General features: G+C 42.8%; 1 protein-coding gene across 2 annotated transcripts in view; it reads right to left on the bottom strand.

Annotated features, from left to right (window-relative positions):
• Nucleotides 1-4,641, bottom strand: part of PLCB1 (phospholipase C beta 1) — an 827,705-nt gene extending 823,064 nt beyond the window's left edge. For both annotated transcript variants that reach the window (XM_061125923.1, XM_061125924.1), the window contains exon 1: nt 4,521-4,641. In XM_061125923.1, the coding sequence (XP_060981906.1) occupies nt 4,521-4,619 (99 nt within the window). In that variant the 5' untranslated portion in view covers nt 4,620-4,641. The remainder of the gene's footprint in view (nt 1-4,520) is intronic.
• Between the last annotated feature and the right edge of the window lie 14,246 nt (nt 4,642-18,887).

Here is an 18,887-nt window from a genome sequence, read left to right as displayed (position 1 = left end):
GAAGATTCTTGAGAGTCCCGTGGACATCAAGGAGATCAAACCAGTCCATCCTAAAGGAAATCAGTCCTGAATATTCATTGGAAGGACTGATATTGAAGCTGAAACTCTAATACTTTGGCCACCTGATGCAAAGAACTGACTCATGTGAAAAGACCCTGATGCTGGGAAAGATTGAAGGCGGGAGGAGAAGGGGACGACAGAGGATGAGATGGTTGGATGGCATCACCGACTCAACGGATATGAGTTTGAGTAAACTCCAGGAGTTGGTGGTGGACAAAGAAGCCTGGCGTGCTGCAGTCCATGAGGTCACAAAGGGTCAGACACGACTGAGCGACTGAACTGAACTGAATCAATTCACTGGAAGGACTGATGCTGAAGCTGAAGCTCCAATAGTTTGGCCACCTGATGTGAAGAGCCAACTCATTAAAAAAGACCCTGATTGAAGGCAGGAGGAAAAGGGGATGACAGAGGATGAGATGGTTGGATGGCATCACCGACTCAATGGACATGAGTTTGAGCAAGCTCTAGGAGTTGATGATGGACAGGGAAGCCTGGCGTGCTGCAGTCCATGTGGTCGCAAAGAGTCGGACACGACTTAGAGACTGAACAAGAACAGTTGTTCAAAAATGGAAATATTTCCATCTGCCCCTGGAGACACCAGGGACCCCCAGACCTTCCCATGATTGGGCAAAAGAAAGGTTAATACCTGGCCCTGATGGAAGAGGATATCTCCAGGCCCCTGCTCCAGCTCCACCCTTACTTTCTGTCTGCTGTGATTGGTTAATGCCAGTGTCAAAGCTTTTGACTACCACTCTTAGAGTGTCCACAGCCTCACCATGACATTGGTAGGTAGCCAGCAGACTACGCAGGGCACTGCACCTCTGGGTGACATCTTCTGTTCTATGTGGGAGTCAGGACAGTAGGACTGGAGACTGTGGTTCTTTAGCCACTCAAGGAATGAGAGAGAATCTCTTCACAACTCTAAACAGCCCCAAATGCATCATTTTCAAATGTACCATTAAACTTTCCAATGGGTTATTGAAAATCTGTTCTGAGTTGCCCATCCTTACTCTTAAAGATCAGAGAAGAGGGTTTACAATTTTTAAGTGAGGTCAGATGTTTGAGGTATTTTAAATTATTCCCAGCATTTACTTTTTCTCATTAGCAGATGGGGCACACCCGTGGTGCAAGGGGTCAACAGGTATTTCCCAAAGACAGAGCCAAAAGGAAAAACACAGCAGCCTTCCCTGCTCAAAGGCAGGAAGTCAGACTAGACAGCCTCTCAAAACACTTCTCTGCCTCCTTTCTTTTTCTAACACTCCCACTAGAAGCAGATGAAAATGCTGAAAATGTTTCACTGACTATAAGAAATTCAAAAGAAATGCACGAATGTGAGTTAAGTCAGCCTGGGCATCAGAGACCTTTCCTAAAATATCCCAAAAGATCTAAAAAGATTATCCATGATTATGTTACTGAAGTTGTTCTACCTCCTAGGTAGGCAGAAAGGTAACAGTTGGAAGAATTCTCAAAATGCAAACACAGAGATAAAATGAAATCAACAAACCAGTGGAAATATATGCAAGCCAACAAGATTATGCTCTCTACCATACTTTCCAAGTTTTTTTTTTTTCCCATAAATCTTATTTCAGTGGTTTCAAAGTGTGGTTCCCCAAACCAGTAGCACCAGATCTCAAGATCTGTGAGAAATGACATATTTTCAAGATCCTATGAGACATGCAGATTCCCAGACTCACTTCAGACCTTCTGAATTAGAAATTGAGGGTGGGTCCCAGTGGTCTGAATCTTATAAAGCTGCTCAGACGCTTCTTAAGTGTGCTCAAGTGTGAGAAGTGTACTGTCAGCTACTGCCAGCTTTCAGATGAAACAGACAGGAAATGCAGCACTCTCAGTCTGTGCAAGACACAGCAAAGATTCAGAGAGGTTAAGTGATTAAGCGAAAGTCACACAGCTGACTGGTCAAAGAATCAGAAGGTAATACGGACTGAACAATCTAGCTCTCCATCGTCTTCAACACACAGTCTCACGAGTACGCAATATAATTAACCAGATAATCAAAACTGGTTTGATCCCAGAAAAACAAATATGAACTGGGAAGAGGAAAAGGGTGACATCTAGGGAAGGAAAAAACCATCCTCAGAAAGTCTGGGTTCTCTCACTCCACAGATCGCCATGGAGACCAAGAAGACCAAACAAGGAACTCGAATTGCATTCTAGATAACTTGGCACCTGGGTGCAGCCTGGGTTCTCTCTTTTGAAAAATCTGAGATTCCACTGGCCCTCTCATCAGTTCCCACATTCCTCCTACAGGGCTGTCCCAGAAACTCACTGTTCAATGCTCAGAGGGAGCCCTTCTCAGCTTCTGCAGGCGGCATTCAACTAGCAGGCTCTCCAACACTGCCTGCATCCCTCATACTCTCTGCATCACTGGTCCGCTCAAAAACATTTTTTCTCCTTCACCTAGGCTATAACAGCAGAAGGGCTACTGCTTTCGGTATCACACCAGGCTCTAGTCCAGGGCCTGGCATTAGTAGGTAAGAAAGAAATATATGTGACATAAATGCACATAATAAAATTTATCTACCTGGATGTATCAAAATGTGTTTCTAGGGAAGACTGTCACTTCCAGTGACATTCATATGTTTTTCCAAACAAGACATTCTGGATCATTATTTCAAAAGCAATTTAAAATCATGGCTATGAATAAATCCAGAGCTTATACTGGAATATCCTTCCTTATCCTGCCAAGTGTCTCTCTCTCTTTGCCTTCTACTCTTCATTCTTTTTCTCAGTAAACCCATCATCACATCAGCTCTCTAAGGATCTCAAGAAGGGCAAGACTGTTTTATTTGTTGTTGAACTACATTGTCTTTGTTTCTCCTTGACACAAATAAAGCCTTTCATCTGTGTCTGAACTTATTGTTTAGATTCTACTATACTTCATTTACACAAAACATCCAGTCATTAGACTAGGACAGAGGAGAAAGGTGTAAAGTCCATAGTAAAAGGATGCCTACAGCATTTAATAATTGGTATGAGCTTTCAGGAAAGCTGTGGACTCAGCCTCTAAGTTCCATTGGCACTTTCAAATGGATAAAATATAGACACAGACCCACTCTGCTAAGTAATTGGATTCGCTACCTGGAATATTTAAATTGTTTTCAGACACTGGAAAATGTCTTAAGGAGATTAAAAAAAAAAAAAAAAATACCCTGGAGAATAACAGACTATAATTTACTAGGTGGAAAATCTTTTCAACAAGAAAAGATTCTCCTATAATTTCTCCTGTTTAAGAGATGCCTTATTCATTTGGACCTAACTATCTTTAGATCCTTGGGATTCCCTGGTGACTCAGAGGTTAAAGCGTCTGCCTGCAATGCGGGAGACCTGGGTTCGATCCCTGGGTCGGGAAGATCCCCTGGAGAAGGAAATGGCAACCCACTCCAGTACTCTTGCCTGGAAAATTACACGGACAGAGGAGCCTTGTACGCCACATTCCACCGGGTCGCAAAGAGTCGGACACGACTGAGCGACTTCCCTTCTTCTATCCTTAGATCCAGAGGCTCAAGGATCTAAGGACTGACACCTTGAATGACACCCAAAATATAAATTCACAACTTATTGTCCTCCACCTGAAGATCCCATTGTATACAACAAAATTATTAATTTAAATGTTTGAAAGCAAAGGGAGGATTCACTTTAAGTCCTAGGGTCCAGGGTCACTGGAGATCCGGGGCTGGGCTTTTGCCCGTCCTGGCAAAAGATGAAGGTAAATTGAAGGAATGTCTCGTGTTCTATGTCTATTTCGAACTGAAGACTCAGCCAGCTCAGTTCTCAGAAACTCTCCTTCCCAGCCTGCAGGCCCACCGCGCCCCTGCTGACCCCTCAGTGACCCCTGTGCCCTACCCCATCCCCACCCCCCGTGCGTCCTCCCGGCCCTTCTCGGGGCCCTTCTCTGCGGAGACCAGAGCTGAAGTTTGGCATCACCGGCCACCTGTCGGCTGGGCCGCCGTGTCCTCTTGCCTCTGCCGCGTGGGCACCCAGAAAAGCGCTAAGAGGTGAGCAACCACTCAACACTTCAGACTCCGGGGCAGCTCCTTCTTGAAAGGGGCCAAAGGAGGTGCCTGTTGTGGGGGCGGGGGAGGGGGGGGCGTGCATCTGCCGGCGGAGAAGGGCGCTACTTGTCCACATCCCAACGATTTCCAGCGGGTGCCAACTTCACCCTCCCCACTTTGCAAACTCTCAGGACCCGTCACCCGGCAACGCCGGCCCCTCCTGCGCTTCTGCTCCACTGGCCCCAAGATCCCAAACCCTCAGGGGGTGCTGGTCAGATCCAGCCCGGACGCCCACTGCCGACCCGAGGGCCCAGGAGCGGGTGCCCAGCGCCGCCGTCGCGCGTGCCAAGGCCCCGCGCCCGCCAGGGCGCCCGTTGCGTAACTCGCCCCCGCCCCGCCCCCGCGAGCCGCCCGCCGCCCGCGCCCCCGCCGGCCGCCCCCACTTACATCCTCCCACTTGACGAATTTGATGCCCTTCTTGAGGCTGTCGGACACGCACACGGGCTTGAGTTGCAGCGCGTGCACTCCAGGCTGAGCCCCGGCCATCAGGGCTCATCGGGGCTCCGGGCGACCCGGGCGCGCGCGGCAGGGACGGGGCGCGGGGCGCAGGCTCCTGCCCGGCTCCGGGGGCGCTCGCCTCCGCTCCGCGCCGGTCTCCCCGGCCTCCCGGCCTCCGCACCGCCTCCCGCGAGACTCAGCAGCCGGGGCGCGCGGGGGCGAGGCGCCCGGCCATGCCCGGGCGGGACGCGGGATGTGGAGCCTCGGAGGGCGGAGAGCCGCCGAGCGGTAGCCCGGGCTGCCAGCCGCCTCCGGGTACGGCTCCTGGGCCCCCGCCGCCTCCCGGCGCCGCGCTCAGCACATCCTCCAGACTCGGAGGGAGCGCGCGAGTGACACACGCCCGGCGCCCCCCCGCCCGGCTCCTTCCCCTGCCGCCTCCCGCCCCCCTTCCCCGCCGCCGCGCTCGCTCCGTCCCTCCTTCCCCCGGCGGCTTCCAGCCCAACTTTGCGCGCTGGGTCAGGCGTCGGGAAGCGGGGATGCAGCGGCACCTCCCGGCGCCCGGGCTCCACTGCAGCCGACGCCTGCGCCGCCGCCCTCTGAGCATGCCCGGTGCCCGGTGGCGCGGTGCCCGCGCTGCCGGAGGTCAGGGGGCCTGGGTTCCCGGGGGCTGGCTGAGGAGCGGGCGCCGGAGCCCGGGGTGTCTCTGGGTCCAAACGGGGTGGGAAATAGAACCGTGGGGAGGGAGCGGAGAGGCAACCCACAGCGTTCCTCTAGAGCTGGAGCTCTCCAGCGCTGGCCGCATGCCAGCTTTTTGAAAAGACAATTATTATTTATTAGTAAAGAAGGGAGCAGCTGAGAGGCTTGGAGTGAGAGCTCTTTGGAGAAAGCTCGCTGCGCCTGAGAGTTTGCAGCGCCCTGGTCTTCAAGCCCCGGCATCCGCATCCGGTTGTTGTGCTTCTGAGAAAGCAAGCCCCTTCTAAGAGAAACAGTGCTTTTATTTCCTTGGATGACAGAAGGCCCCCCGAGTGAGTGTGTGGGGGTTTTGTGTGTGTGAGAGACAGACAGACAGCGGAGGAAAGAGGGGTGTCTTAGAGTTAGAAACTTGCTCATTTAGAAACACAGGGGTAAAGATGCCTTTTGCACTCATTTAACAAACATTGCTTATTTCTTTTAAAACAAAAAAGAGATACCCCCTTCAGAACAGATCAAATTTAGAAGACATGTAATGCCAGTGGTTGAGAGGGTAAGGAGCAACTGGAGATTTCATCCATTGCTGCAGAGAATATAAAATGGTAAATCCACTTGGAAAAACAGTTCTTATGAAGTTAAACATTTACTTATCACAAAACCCAGAAGTTCCACTTCTAGGCATTTGCCCATGATAAATGAAAATGTATCTTCACACAGATTTGTTCAGTAATGCTCATAGCTAGCTTTCTTCATCATACCCTAGAACTGGAAATCACAAATGTCAGTCAACAAGTAAATGGATAAACAAAATGTGGTATGTCCAACTATGGAATAATATTCAGTAACTAAAAAAAAAAGGAATGGGCATACAACCACACAGACAAATCACACCGACTCTAAGCCTAGTGAGAGAAACTGGACACAGTAGTCTACGTACAGTACAGTTCTATTTGAGGGGTTCCAAAACAGGTACTCTGTGTTGACACAGAGAGGCTGCCTGTAGCCAAGAGTGGGCAGAGATTGACAGGGAAGGGAAACCAGGGGTCTTGTGAGAGTGATGGAAATGTTCCATGTCATATGTGTACACAATACAGAACTGTAGAACTGTACACCTAAAATGAGTATGTTTTATTGTAGGTAAATTATATCTCAATAAAGTTAATTTTAAAAAACAAGAAACAGAATATGAACAAAGAAGGAGAGAAACAGTCTTTTCTCTTAAGTGTTTATTCTTTCTTCCTCTGCCCCTGAGGCTTCCAAGGCCCAGTGTTTACAAACTCAGTCAAAATATTATCCAAAATATGACGGGGAAATTTGCTATTAAATACATCAATGCATTCAAAAACTATGTATTGATTAGCAGCTGTATGCTAGATGCTCTGATAATCACCAGGGATAACCTGATGAAGGCGCGTCCTGACTGCTGCTCTTCTTTTGGGGGTTTTGGCTGATCTGTGGAAGCCACTTGCTACAAAGAATGTAGCAAGTCTGACTTGTTTCGTTTTGATCATATGTCCCTAAACTGAAACCTGAATGCATTGTCCAAAGACCCTCTATCAGTGGCCTTGGCTTGCTACGTGAAGAAAGCCCCATCAGATTCTCACATTGCTCCTCTCTGCTCTAGAAAACAGCAACACAACTCCACTCGCAGCATTCCTGCCCTTCTCAGTTGTGCTTATAACTCATCCTACCAGGCTTGTTCTCTCTTTTCTGAGTGTTATTCCTCCACTGACTGCCACAATCTCTCAGTTATCTACTGAAAAGATTAGTGGTCTATTAGGCTTTACACCAGAGTGACATAGGAAGGTAAGACAGATCAGAAATATGCCCTCTAGGAGAGGAGTTTGGAGGATTAGACTCTAGGCTAAGTGAGAAGATAGACTCAGCCTCTTCGCGGTGGCTGATTACATCATCTCTCTGTGTTCCGTGTCCCTCTCTGTATCCACACATTTTGTCATGTGACCTTATGATGACCTGTGTTTTCACACCACTGATACCGGCCGATGAGATGTTAGAAGACATGACCTAAGAAAAGGTTTGAAATATACTTGTGAGGATGGGCTGAAGTATACTTGTCCTCTTGGGTTTCTGATTATTGCCATGAGATAAATGTGTCTCAAGGAGCCACAGGGGGCAGATGTAGGCCCGGCCTACAGCCTGGAGGCCAATCCAGCAGAACCCATCTTGGGTCCGCCAGAACCCAGCCACTGCAGACTTGTGAGCATGATAGCATGTGCTCATTGCTGAGTCTGCCGAGCTGGCCAGGGACTAGGGGATCACTTGTTGTGCACCATTACTGTGGAAGTAGCTGGTTGAGTCATTCAGCTCGTATTCCTGATCTTTCCCAACTATCGTTTGTTGCTGTGAATGCAAGGAGAGGAAAGCTGTAGAATTCTGAACTGTGTTTGGCTTCAAGGCAGACATGGGCTGTGGGAGCTTCTGCCAGCAGAAGGATGTAGTTTGATCCAGGAGAGCTGTGGGATAACCTTCTTCAACATGCAAGATGAGGCTTGAGGCAACTTGTTTTGACTCCCGCATTTTCCACACCTCTGGTTAAGATACAAGACCGAAGTAGTTCTAAAGGTGGGGATTTTTGCCATGCAAAAGATTCGGCAAGAACATCCCAAACTGTGTGAGCCAGGCCTGTGATCCATCAAGTTCAGCGCTCTGTTCTGTTTTTAAAACAAGAGAAAGGTCTGTTTTATGTGAGAGCACAGAATTGCCCTTGGGAATGTTCGCCTTGGGGAGTTGGCAGAGCTAACCATTATTGAGCATTCTCCATGCGCGAGGGCGCTGGGCTAAGCGCTTCCCAGATGCTCAGCCTCTTTCCCGTGGTAAGCAAACCATGATTTGGTCAGGTAGCAACGTGTTCAGGGGAGGGGGCTCCTTCTCTTCCGGGGAAATGAACTCTGAAGGTCTGTTGGTCTAAATCAATTATAGAATCACATTTCTCCTTCTCTATGATTGTTTTAGAAGGACATTAGGAGACCCTGGTATGCGCAGTGGATTAAGGGAGATAGAGTGTGTTCCTCTCCCTGACTCTGTCTCCATCACCCTGTAAAGAGGACAGCCAACTAGAAACAGGCAAACAGCCTGATCAGTCCTTCATGAGACTGTTAACCCTTTCAACATCTCTAGAATTCCTGATAAATGAGGCAATAAGTGTTTTTATTGCTTAAGCCTGGGACAATTTTGTTGTTATAAAATTGAGACTTGAAGAAGTGAACTGACCTGCTTAAGGTTACCCAACTTGGAATCAGGTTTGAGACCTATGATATCTCACTTGAGAACTTAACTCTTAACCACCATGCCAGGCACCTCTAGAACTAACAACTCAGATCTGAGTAGTTTTCCCCTATTAAACTGCAATGTAATGTAAATCATCCCAATTCTTCTAGAAAACTAGTATGTAGCCCAGTCTCTCAGCAGTTCATCACTAACTCAAGGCATGCCACTGTGGGAAGGAAGGGTGTTTTGATTTGAGCAGACATACTTTCTAAGAGCCAGCTCTACCAATGACTAGCTATGTGACAACGGGAAAGTATCTTCCCCCTTCTGAAATACAGAAGCCTTACATATTAATAGTAATTAATAATGGTGATGAAAGCCTACTATGCGCCAGGAACTCTTCTAAAGTTTTACACTTTTAATGCATTAATCTTCACATTAACCCCAGGAACTGGGTTATCATTATCATCTCCATTTTATAGTAGAGAAAATTGAGTCAGAGAAGGGTTAAATACATGTACAAGATTTTTGCAGCTAGTGAGTGGAAGAACCAGAAATAAATCCCAGGTGACTTGGCCCTGGAGGAGACACATTTAAATACCACACTATGCTATCTTGAAGAGTTATTGTGAATATCAAATGAAATCATGTATGCTAGTCTCTGTCACACAGTGCTAATCAATATTTAATGCATTTATAATTATTCTAAAATTGTGCTATATTGCCTTTATGTGCCCTAGAATAACTTTTTATGAGCATTAATCAAACACAGCATCCTAACTCTGTGGTCTGTGATTTAGTCAAATTCTTTCTCCCTGAACTGATTCTATAAACTTTAATCATATCCATTTTCATCTCTAACCTTCTAGAATTCAAAAATTCTTTTCCATTACCAATAAATGAGTTCTAATTGCATCCAAATTAGGATTCCTCTCAGTTCAGTTCAGTTGCTAAGTCATGTCTGACTCTTTGAGACCCCATGGACTGCAGCTTGCCAGGCTTCCCTGTCCATCACCAGCTCCCAGAGCTTGCTCAAAGTCATGTCCATCAAGTCGGTGATGCCATCCAACCATCTCATCCTCTGTCGTCTCCTTCTCCTCCTGCCTTCAGTCTTTCCCAGCATCAAAGTCTTTTCCAATGAGTCAGTTCTGCATTAGATTCCTCTATCTTTTTGGAAATAATTCAGAGATATGGAGGAAAAAGTGGCCAGAACCAGCCTCATAACCCAGGTTACATTAAATAGTCTTTGGTACATAAAACCTTCCATCTGTGCTTCTCCATACCCTTCCCCTGCCTGACTGTCTGGAATGAAGATGATCCTCACAGTGACCTTGAGGATCATGTGTTGAAGAAACAGTCAGCCTGGGTCCCTGAAGGACCGTAGGATGAAGGTCATGCTACCACTTGCACAGTACAATTCTGTAAACAAGAGTTAAACTTTTAGAGTACTCAAGCTAAGAAGTAAATGTCATTCCATCATTATTACCATTATTAAATTTCACATCAATATGAGATAAGATTTGTACATCTTAGATGGTAAGTGAGAATCGGCATTGTGATGAAATTGCCGAGTTCTGACTCAGTGAGTTCTATTATCAAGTAAAACCCTAAGAGGGGGCAAGGACTCAAAAAAAAAGACAACTTAAAATTATCACCAGTGCCTGGAGGAAAGCTGTGCTTTTCCTTCCCCAGGGGCTCTCGCTTGAACCCTTTCTTAATAGCACAATGCATTTTCTCTAAATTCTATCACACAAAAGAAAAAAAGCTTTCAGATTGCTTTAGTTATGTTACAAAAATGGTAGTTTTTTTTCCTTCTTGAAAAACAAGAAAAATGACCTGATGTTCATTTACACTCTATTTTATCCTTCATTTAAAGTAAAAGCTTTCACTGAAATCTGTCTGATCATCTTAAACAGCATTTTGGGCGGAAAAATTTAGAAGCACAGATCCAAAAATGTCTAAAGAGAGACAGTCTAAGAATTCAATTTCACAGAAGATGCAGGTGTTAGGGTACATGGCCCACGGAAGCAATGCCTCAGGTCAGGAAGCATCAAAGAAGGAGCCCTGCTCCTCACCTGCTTCTCTCTTGCCATCTCCAGAGCGCCCAGTAGAGTGGGGAGACAGCCAGGTCAAGATATAATCTTCATGAATCATTTTATCTTCTCTGTTCTATAAAGTAATGTCAGAACCCCCCTAATCCTCTCTTACTTCAAATATCAGCATAGCCACCAATCTTTAGGTCCCTACGGATATCTCACCAGAATTTAAAGGAAATTTGTTACTTTTGAGTTTTTGAATATATGAATGAATGAATTCACATTAAAAAAATATATTTTGGCCTACTGACTAGTTTCAGATGATAAGTCTCCACCTAATTAAACTGAAGTTAAATTCTCTAATTTTGAGCCTCTTCTTCTTATGGAAAGATTTCAATCACCATTTACTGGTACACTGACATACATAAAACATGGATAACCATCTTTTTGTATTTTCCCAGTCTTTTAACAAACAAGAACATGACTTTGGTTCCCATCTGGACTTCTCTTTTCTGGCATTCTCTCATTTCACTATGGTTGCTCCAATTTAGGGGTCTAAGAGCAACCTTCTCCATTATAATCAATCATTCAATTATGTAAAACATACAAAAGCAGTGGGGTAAGATGCTCCTCATGGAGTCTCTGTTAGAGAGAGTCTGGTTGCCTATCCAGTATCCATTCTCCTAGATATCAAAAGCAGTAGGATTCTTTTGGCTCCAAACTTAAAAAGTTTCCAGTGGGGGTGGGGGGGCTGGGGTGTTGGGGGTTAGGATTTGAAACCAGAGGGCAAGAAGAGACCAAAGAAAGAGGCCAGATTGGTAGGTGGCAGGTTAAAAAGCAAGGGAACCTACTGGATTGGCCAAAAAGTTCATTTGATTTTAAGTAATAGACATTTTTTTTCACCAAGAACTTTATTGAACAACGTATTCACTAACCAAACAAAATTGTTGTCCAATCCAACATATACCTGGTTTGTCTCCAGCACTGGAAGAAGGCTGGCTCTCCCCACCGGCCCACCAGAATCATAAACTTTATACTTAATGTTGTTCAGTCATATGGCCCATCCAGACGGTCTCAACAACTCAGTCCTTCTGGGGCTGCCTTCTAGACAACTGCTCCCGCTTCAAAACATTGGGCAGAATATATATTTCAGGGACAGGGGACAGGACAGGTAGGCTCCTGTTGCTCAGATTTGGCTCGTGGGTAAACAGGTCACGTCTTCTTGATGACCTCCTGCAACAGACCCCCATCCAATCGGGGATGGGCATGTACTTTTGTTCACCTGCCTTCCTTTCTGCTTCTTGCGGCGTTGAATGCCTCCTTGAGGGCTGAACAGGTAGCCATGAGGTGGCCTTGAGAATGGAAGTCAGAAGCTAGACAGGTAGATCAAAAAGATAAACGTCCTTGGGTCTTCCAGCAATCACATCACCGAGACCACCAAGATATTAACTCAGAAAAAAAAATTCCATCTTGTTTAAATCCCTACAATTTGGGGTAGGGGCATGGGTTTCCACCTATGCAGCCACAACCAGCCCTGACTGATACAGAAGCAAACATGTACACTCCAGTGGCTTCTGATGCTGTAGTTTTGTTCCTCATCATTCTCTAAATGACTTTCAGTGCTCTGTGCCAGCAGGTTATGAAAAATATCTTTTGTTTTTTCATTCATTTCCTCGGGGTTTCTGTTCCTGAAGAAATTGCTGGTTTTGTCATTCCACCAATTCAGGATGAGGGTAGACACACTGGTTTTCGTGGAAAAGAATTATACTCAAAGAATTTGTGAGGTTAAATAATAAGAGAGATGGCATAGTGATGCATTTTATTAAAAATAAGCCCCAATGCTATTATAGCGGCTACATAATTAGAGATGAATGTCGCCATGTATGTCAATCTATGATGATTTACAGAGACTGTGACTTGTGCTTTTTCTAACTGGCATACCATCTTTTACTTTAATGCTGACATTATAATATGCTAGGGAACTGACAGGGCTTCCTAGGTGGCTCAGCAGTAAAGAATCTACCTGCAATGCAGGAGACACAGGAAACACAGGTTCAATCCCTGGGTTGGAAAGATCCCCTGGAGAAGGGCATAACAGCCCACTTCAGTATTCTTGCCTGGAAAATTCCATGGACAGAGGAGCCTAGCAGACTACAGCCCACAGGGTTGCAAAGAGTTGGATGCGACTGAGCACACATACAGGGAATTGACAGAATAAGGGTTTCATTCTTTATCATACTAAATAGCATGACTGAAAGGAAAGAAATACATTTCAGCTTCCTTTTAATTTTAAAGACATAAATAAATAAATAATCCCACATCTTTGTCGATCCAGCTTTGTAATGCCAAACTGAATCATAGATTAAGAATAATGTTGAGCTGAAATTTTGTATTCACAAAATGAGTACCAGGTTAGCACTTTAAGGCAGATAAAAAAAATGAGTCAAATTGTACATGTATTTATTGGGTAAATATAGATATTTTATGAACATATATGCATTTCCCTAATATAGATTACCTCCACTGGTACGCATTAAGTAGTAGATTCCCTTATACAAATATGTACGAAGAGCAGAGAACAGCTAAGCCAAGGAACCGATGGCAGTGACTATGTCACAAATTTTAAAAGAAAAATAACTGAGAGAATGTTTTACTTAAAATTCTAGTTAAAAAATTCAGATTATAAATTTGAAGATGCAAAACACCCCCTTTACTTGACTACAGAGGAAGAAAAAATGAAAATGCCCTAAAAAGAAGTAGTCACTTTTGTTTGGGGAAACAGTTAAAAAGAAAAATTAGCTTGTAAGTAGACAATGGAGGGAACTGCCCCCTTTCACGGTAAAATGTGTGTTTTGTTATTTGAGCTATGTTGTTGCCACTGCCCCTTCCAAAGGATGAAACAAGGTAAGATTTGCAATCACCCTGTATTCTAATTCTAATCTTACCAACGGAGATAGTAATATTCTCTCCTGTCACCTATTCAAATTAATTTACTAGGAAGACTACTCTTTATTAGGAAGACTAGTCTTTAGTTGTATGGCAGGATTGATGGGCAAATATTTTAAGGCCAGAGAGTAAATATTTTAGGCTTTGTGGCTCACGTGATCTTATCACTATTCAACTCCATCCCTGTAGACTGAAAATAGCTATAGACAGTATGTACATAAAAGGGTGTGTCTGTGTCCCAATAAAACTTTATTTACAAAACAGGTAGCAGGCTGGATTTGGCCCATAGGCTGTAGTCTGCAAACTCCTGTTCTACAGGAAGAAAAATATTCAAGACTTCTTGAACCTTTCCCTGAAAGTAATTGAACACTTATTGCATCATAAATGTCCCATTTATTTCTCTGTGACATGGAATATGTAGCTCCAATAAATTCTACTAGTAAACTATAAAGAAGTAAGCCCACATAATATAGCAGATCAAAACCAAAATATATTCTATACATGAAGACAAGGAACTGTCTGAACTAGGTGAATATAAGTGAATATAAAATGTGACCCATAACAACCCCGACCAACAAAAACAGACTGGCAATAGCAAAACCTGAAATAATGAAAATCTAAGGAAATCATCTTGCAAAATTGTGTTTCCCATAAAATAATGTTTGGTATATCTAATTGGTGACTATTCAGATTAACCATTCTTGAAAAATATGTGAGAAATTCAGTTGTTAAAATAGCACTTCTCAGTGTTATTTGAATAAATGAAATATAAAACTGCACCTAGCATATAGATACAGAGTTCAGTTCTCACTAAATATGGCTAACATATGCTCTCTGGGGTTTCTCTTCAACTCCATACTTATCCAAGGATAGCACAAGTCTCTCAAAAGATGTAAACTGAGTTCCTACTGCGTGGTAGGTAATCTATTAAACTCTTAAACTCTATACTTATTTTTCTCTCTTTTATGCCAACATAGGAAGCTTAGCTATCTAGTCAATGAGAATCTTATGGTATCATATAGCACCTAACTATTCAATTTGTATTCTACATACCAGCGACAGCCTTGGGGCACTTTTTAGAAATACAAAATCCTGGGCCCCATCTCAGACCACTGTATCATGGTGTGCTTTTATCCACAAGCCCAAGGGATTGGTCTGCATGCGGGACGTGTAAAGGGCCTCTGTAGTGTATCGGTGTCAGAGGCAAGCGATTGCCCAGTATCCTGGAGTCCTGATTCCAACTTCCTCAGTAACCAGTTTCTTCCCAAAGAATATCTTGGCATTGAGGAGAATCTATTTTATCACACATAAAGTATTGAATCACCACAGTGCCTTCCAGGCATACATCTTTAGCCTCACTCCCTGAGATATGAGTTCTTTACAGAATAGTTGAAGTCAGCTTCATAGAATGTCACACTTCAAACTTTGATGGACTGTTAAAGTTGAGCCACATATCCATGTTGACTCCACACTCCATGGGCAACATGCCAACTGGCTAGTTGCAGATGTTAGGATATGTTTAATGGTGCTATTGTGGAAAACTAAGGTTGCACCACATGAGAAAACTAACATGCTGCTTAATTTCTATACTCAGAGAATTATTTGTCTTGATGCAATCTCTCTTTTTCATCCCTGAGCATTGGGAGTATTGATTTGTTTCTGATGGTAAAATAACCCGTGCTACTCCAAAAAATGCACGACGTGCTAATAGTTGATATTTGAATTTTTAAATATTGAGATTTTCTGTTTACATAATGATTTGTCTCCTTTGTATGCATTTAATTTCTGATCCCTCATTTAGGCAAAGACATATAAATTTTGGATGAGCTCAATTATTATCTTGTTTCATTTTTGGAAGCATTTTTGAAATAATAAAATATGTTCTATATTTGCATAATTTGCATGTTCTATATTTGTTATTCCAGAGAAAGGGCAGAAGAAGGTTGGTCACTGCTTCTTGTGGACTAGCCTTAGCTATAAAGTTGCTTGGCAGGTTTGGGTTCTCAAGAGTGTGAGATTAAATCTACAGATAAAAGTTAGACAAAGAACTGTAGTACTCACACATGGGGGGAATAGTGTTTCATGACTAGAAAATATTAGTAATTGCTTGGTGATAGTGATGAATATCTCTGTGTGTGTGAGAGAGAGAGAGAGAGAATGTTCATGTTTAAAAACTCTCAAAAACCTGCTTATTTGGGGAAATATTTGTCTTCATTTTCCAATAAAAACAATGTCATGGATACATTGCTTTTATTTAGATTTTATGTTCATCGAATTATACAAACTCTGTTTTTAAGTGCCAAATGAATTTACAAAGCTTCTCATAGGCGCAACTTCCTGTTCCAACCCCACTCAATTTCCCTCTCTTCAAATATAAGTACTTTTAATCATGTCATCTGATTCTTTTAACAGTTAGCTGCGTATCATTGAACAATACATTTTGATCATGACTGATTCACTCTGTCCCCTATCTGTTGACTTCTCAATATGGAAGATAAGGAATTTGCTTTTTATCATCATCCTTTCCTCATCTTTCCTCTGCCCTCATTATCCCACTATAAATGTAGGTATATCTTAACTTTGGTTAGCTTTATATTTCATATTTATGTTGTCAATACTAACCATACATATGTGTGTGTGTATATATGCATATATGTATATTATAATCATAGCTGAGTCAAGCAACTGTCATAATTACTTTTCATTTCCTGTACAATATTATTTTCCCTATACCTTGTTTTATCATTTGGTCAGATTGTTTTTTTACTTACTGCTAATTCCATATAGTCAGAGCCTCAGTTACTGACATCTCATGACATGTGGAAACATGTTGATAGTCTCAATCTTTTTCATGAAGATGTCTTCCCTGGCACTTCTGACTCTCTCCAATCTGAATCCTCTGTCCAGATCTTTGTTCCACTATCTTCTTAGGCTTTTTCTTCAGAAGATTGAGAGTGGATTACCTTTGCTTTGTTACTGTTTTGGAACTTCCAATTCTTTTCTTCCTCATTTTTGCTTAACCCTTTGGTTTCAAGAATTTTATCTTCATGAGCTTCCTGAGAAAGTATGGAAGAGAGATATATTATTTGGGACCTGATATATATAAACATATTGATGTTTTGATTCCACCCTTCAAACTTAATTGAAGTTCAGCCAAACTATTTTGGCTGAACAGAAAATTCTAATTTAGAAATTATCTCCTCTCAGAATTTGGAAGGCTTTGTCTTTTAGCTTCCAGCATTAAAAGCTAGTTCTCTTTCTCGATTTTCCTTATGAATAATTTTTTTTTTCTTAAAATTTGTTGGACTTTCTCTCTGTCCTCAATGTTCTGAATTTACAGGAATTTTGGACTTTGGTTTGGGTTATTTTTACTCACTACACTGGGCATCCATTGAGTTCTTTCAATTTAAAAACAGGTGTTGTAATACTGAGAAATGTTCTAATTTTTTTCATTTATTACTTCCACGTCTCAATTCCTCTGCTTCACCTCCTGTCTTGAATATTGGACTTTCTGGGTTGCTTGTGTAATTTTCTTATCTTTTCTCTCTGCCTGCTTTATCTTTCTGTTTTACATTCTGTGGTATTTTCTAACTTTACCTTTCTTCTCTCTTCTGTTTCAATTTTCCTCTTGCTATCATGTTGTGACTTTTAAGGAGCTCTTTTTTTGTTCTCTGAATAATCATTTTTATAGCATCTTGGTTTCATTTCCAATTCCCTCCAGGATATTAACTGACTTTTTATTTTTTAAGTCTTCTGATGGCTGGTCTTTGTTCCTGCCTGGTTATTTCTCCTGCTTGCTTTGTGTCTATCTTTCACAACAGAAACTTCCCACAAACATCTGGTGATTTCTGGCTGCTGGTCTATTTAAAGGAGTAGAGCAAAAAGTGGAAGCAGTGACAGATTTTATTTTCTTGTGCTCCAAAATCACTGTGGATGGTGACTGCAGCCATGAAGTTAAAAGACGCTTGCTCCTTGGAAAGAAAGCTATGACAAACCTAGACAGTGTATTAAAAAGCAGAGACATCACTTTGCCAACAAAGGTCCGTATAGTCAAACCGATCGTTTTTTTCAGTAGTGGTGAATGGATGTGAGAGTTGAACCATAAAAGTAGGCTGACAACAAAGAATTTATGCTTTTGAATTGTGGTGCTGGAAAAGACTCTTGAGAGTCCTTTGAACTGCAAGGAGATCAGACCAGTCATTCTAAAGAAAGTCAACCCTGAATATTCATTGGAAGGGCTGATGCTGAAGCTGTAGTACTTTGGCCACCTGATGCAAAGAGCTGACTGATTGAAAAAGACCCTGATGCTGAGAAAGATTGAAGGCAGGAGGAGGAAGGGGGCAACAGAGGGTGAGATGGTTGAATGGCATCACTGACTCAATGGACATGAGTTTGAGCAAACTCTGGGATATAGTGGAGGATGGAGGAGCCTGGCTTACTGCAGTTCATGGAATCACAAAGAATCTGACATGACTTAGCAACTGAACAACAGCAGCAGCAGCAAAGAAAAATAAAAACTAATTAAGACTTCCAAAGTCATGGGCAAAGCTTAGGGAATGTGGCTTGCTCTGTAGGGTGATCAGACTGGAATATTTCCTTGTGTAACCTCAGTATCAATATTTTTAGTCTTATGTTAGCCAGATTTCTAAGCAACAATTTCTCCACAAGTTACTATGAGTATATTTTAAACAAAGCATAAATTCTAGATATCGTCATTTATTGAAAGCTCACTATGACTTTATGTATATTACTTCATGTATTATTATAATAATAATACTAAATAAGTAACTTTACTATCCCCAATTTAGATGTGAGAAGATGAGGTTTAGAAGGTGTGTTTTCATACTTAGTCACTTAGTGGTGTCTGACTCTTTGTGAGTCCATGGACTGTAGTCCGCCAGGCTCCTCTGTCCCTGGGATTCTCCAGGCAAGAACACTGGAGTGGGTTGCCATGCCCTTCTCCAGGGGATCTTCCTGACCCTGGGGTCAAACCCGGGTTTCCTGCATTGCAGGTGGGTTCTTTACCAACTGAATCACTGGGGAAGCTCACCCCCTTATCAGTGTCATCTAATTAGCAGCATAGGAGCTAGGACTTAACTCAAACTCAGCTTTCTCCTCTGCATCCTTAAATGTTATTATTATTTTAAAATGTTACAAATATCTCACTCAATACATAAATTCAGTGAACAAAAAGTTACAATAGACAATCAGTTAATGTTCAGTAAACAAAAGCCAAACAGAACTCTGAAACAGAAGGCTACACAAGATTTTAATCCCCAAACATAGCCTGTAGATTGTCACAGGCCTTTGAGTTCAAAGGCAGTTCAACAAGCTGAAGAGATGGAAAATTTGAGAGAAACAAGAATTCTAGTTAGAGCTTTGGATTGTGAAATATTAGAGTAACAGTAGTTTCCTC

Source organism: Dama dama, chromosome 23 (genome assembly GCF_033118175.1).
Source record: "Dama dama isolate Ldn47 chromosome 23, ASM3311817v1, whole genome shotgun sequence".
NCBI lineage: Eukaryota > Metazoa > Chordata > Mammalia > Artiodactyla > Cervidae > Dama > Dama dama.
The sequence above is the reverse complement of the archived record's forward strand: the minus strand, read 5'-3'. Positions and strand labels throughout refer to the sequence as shown.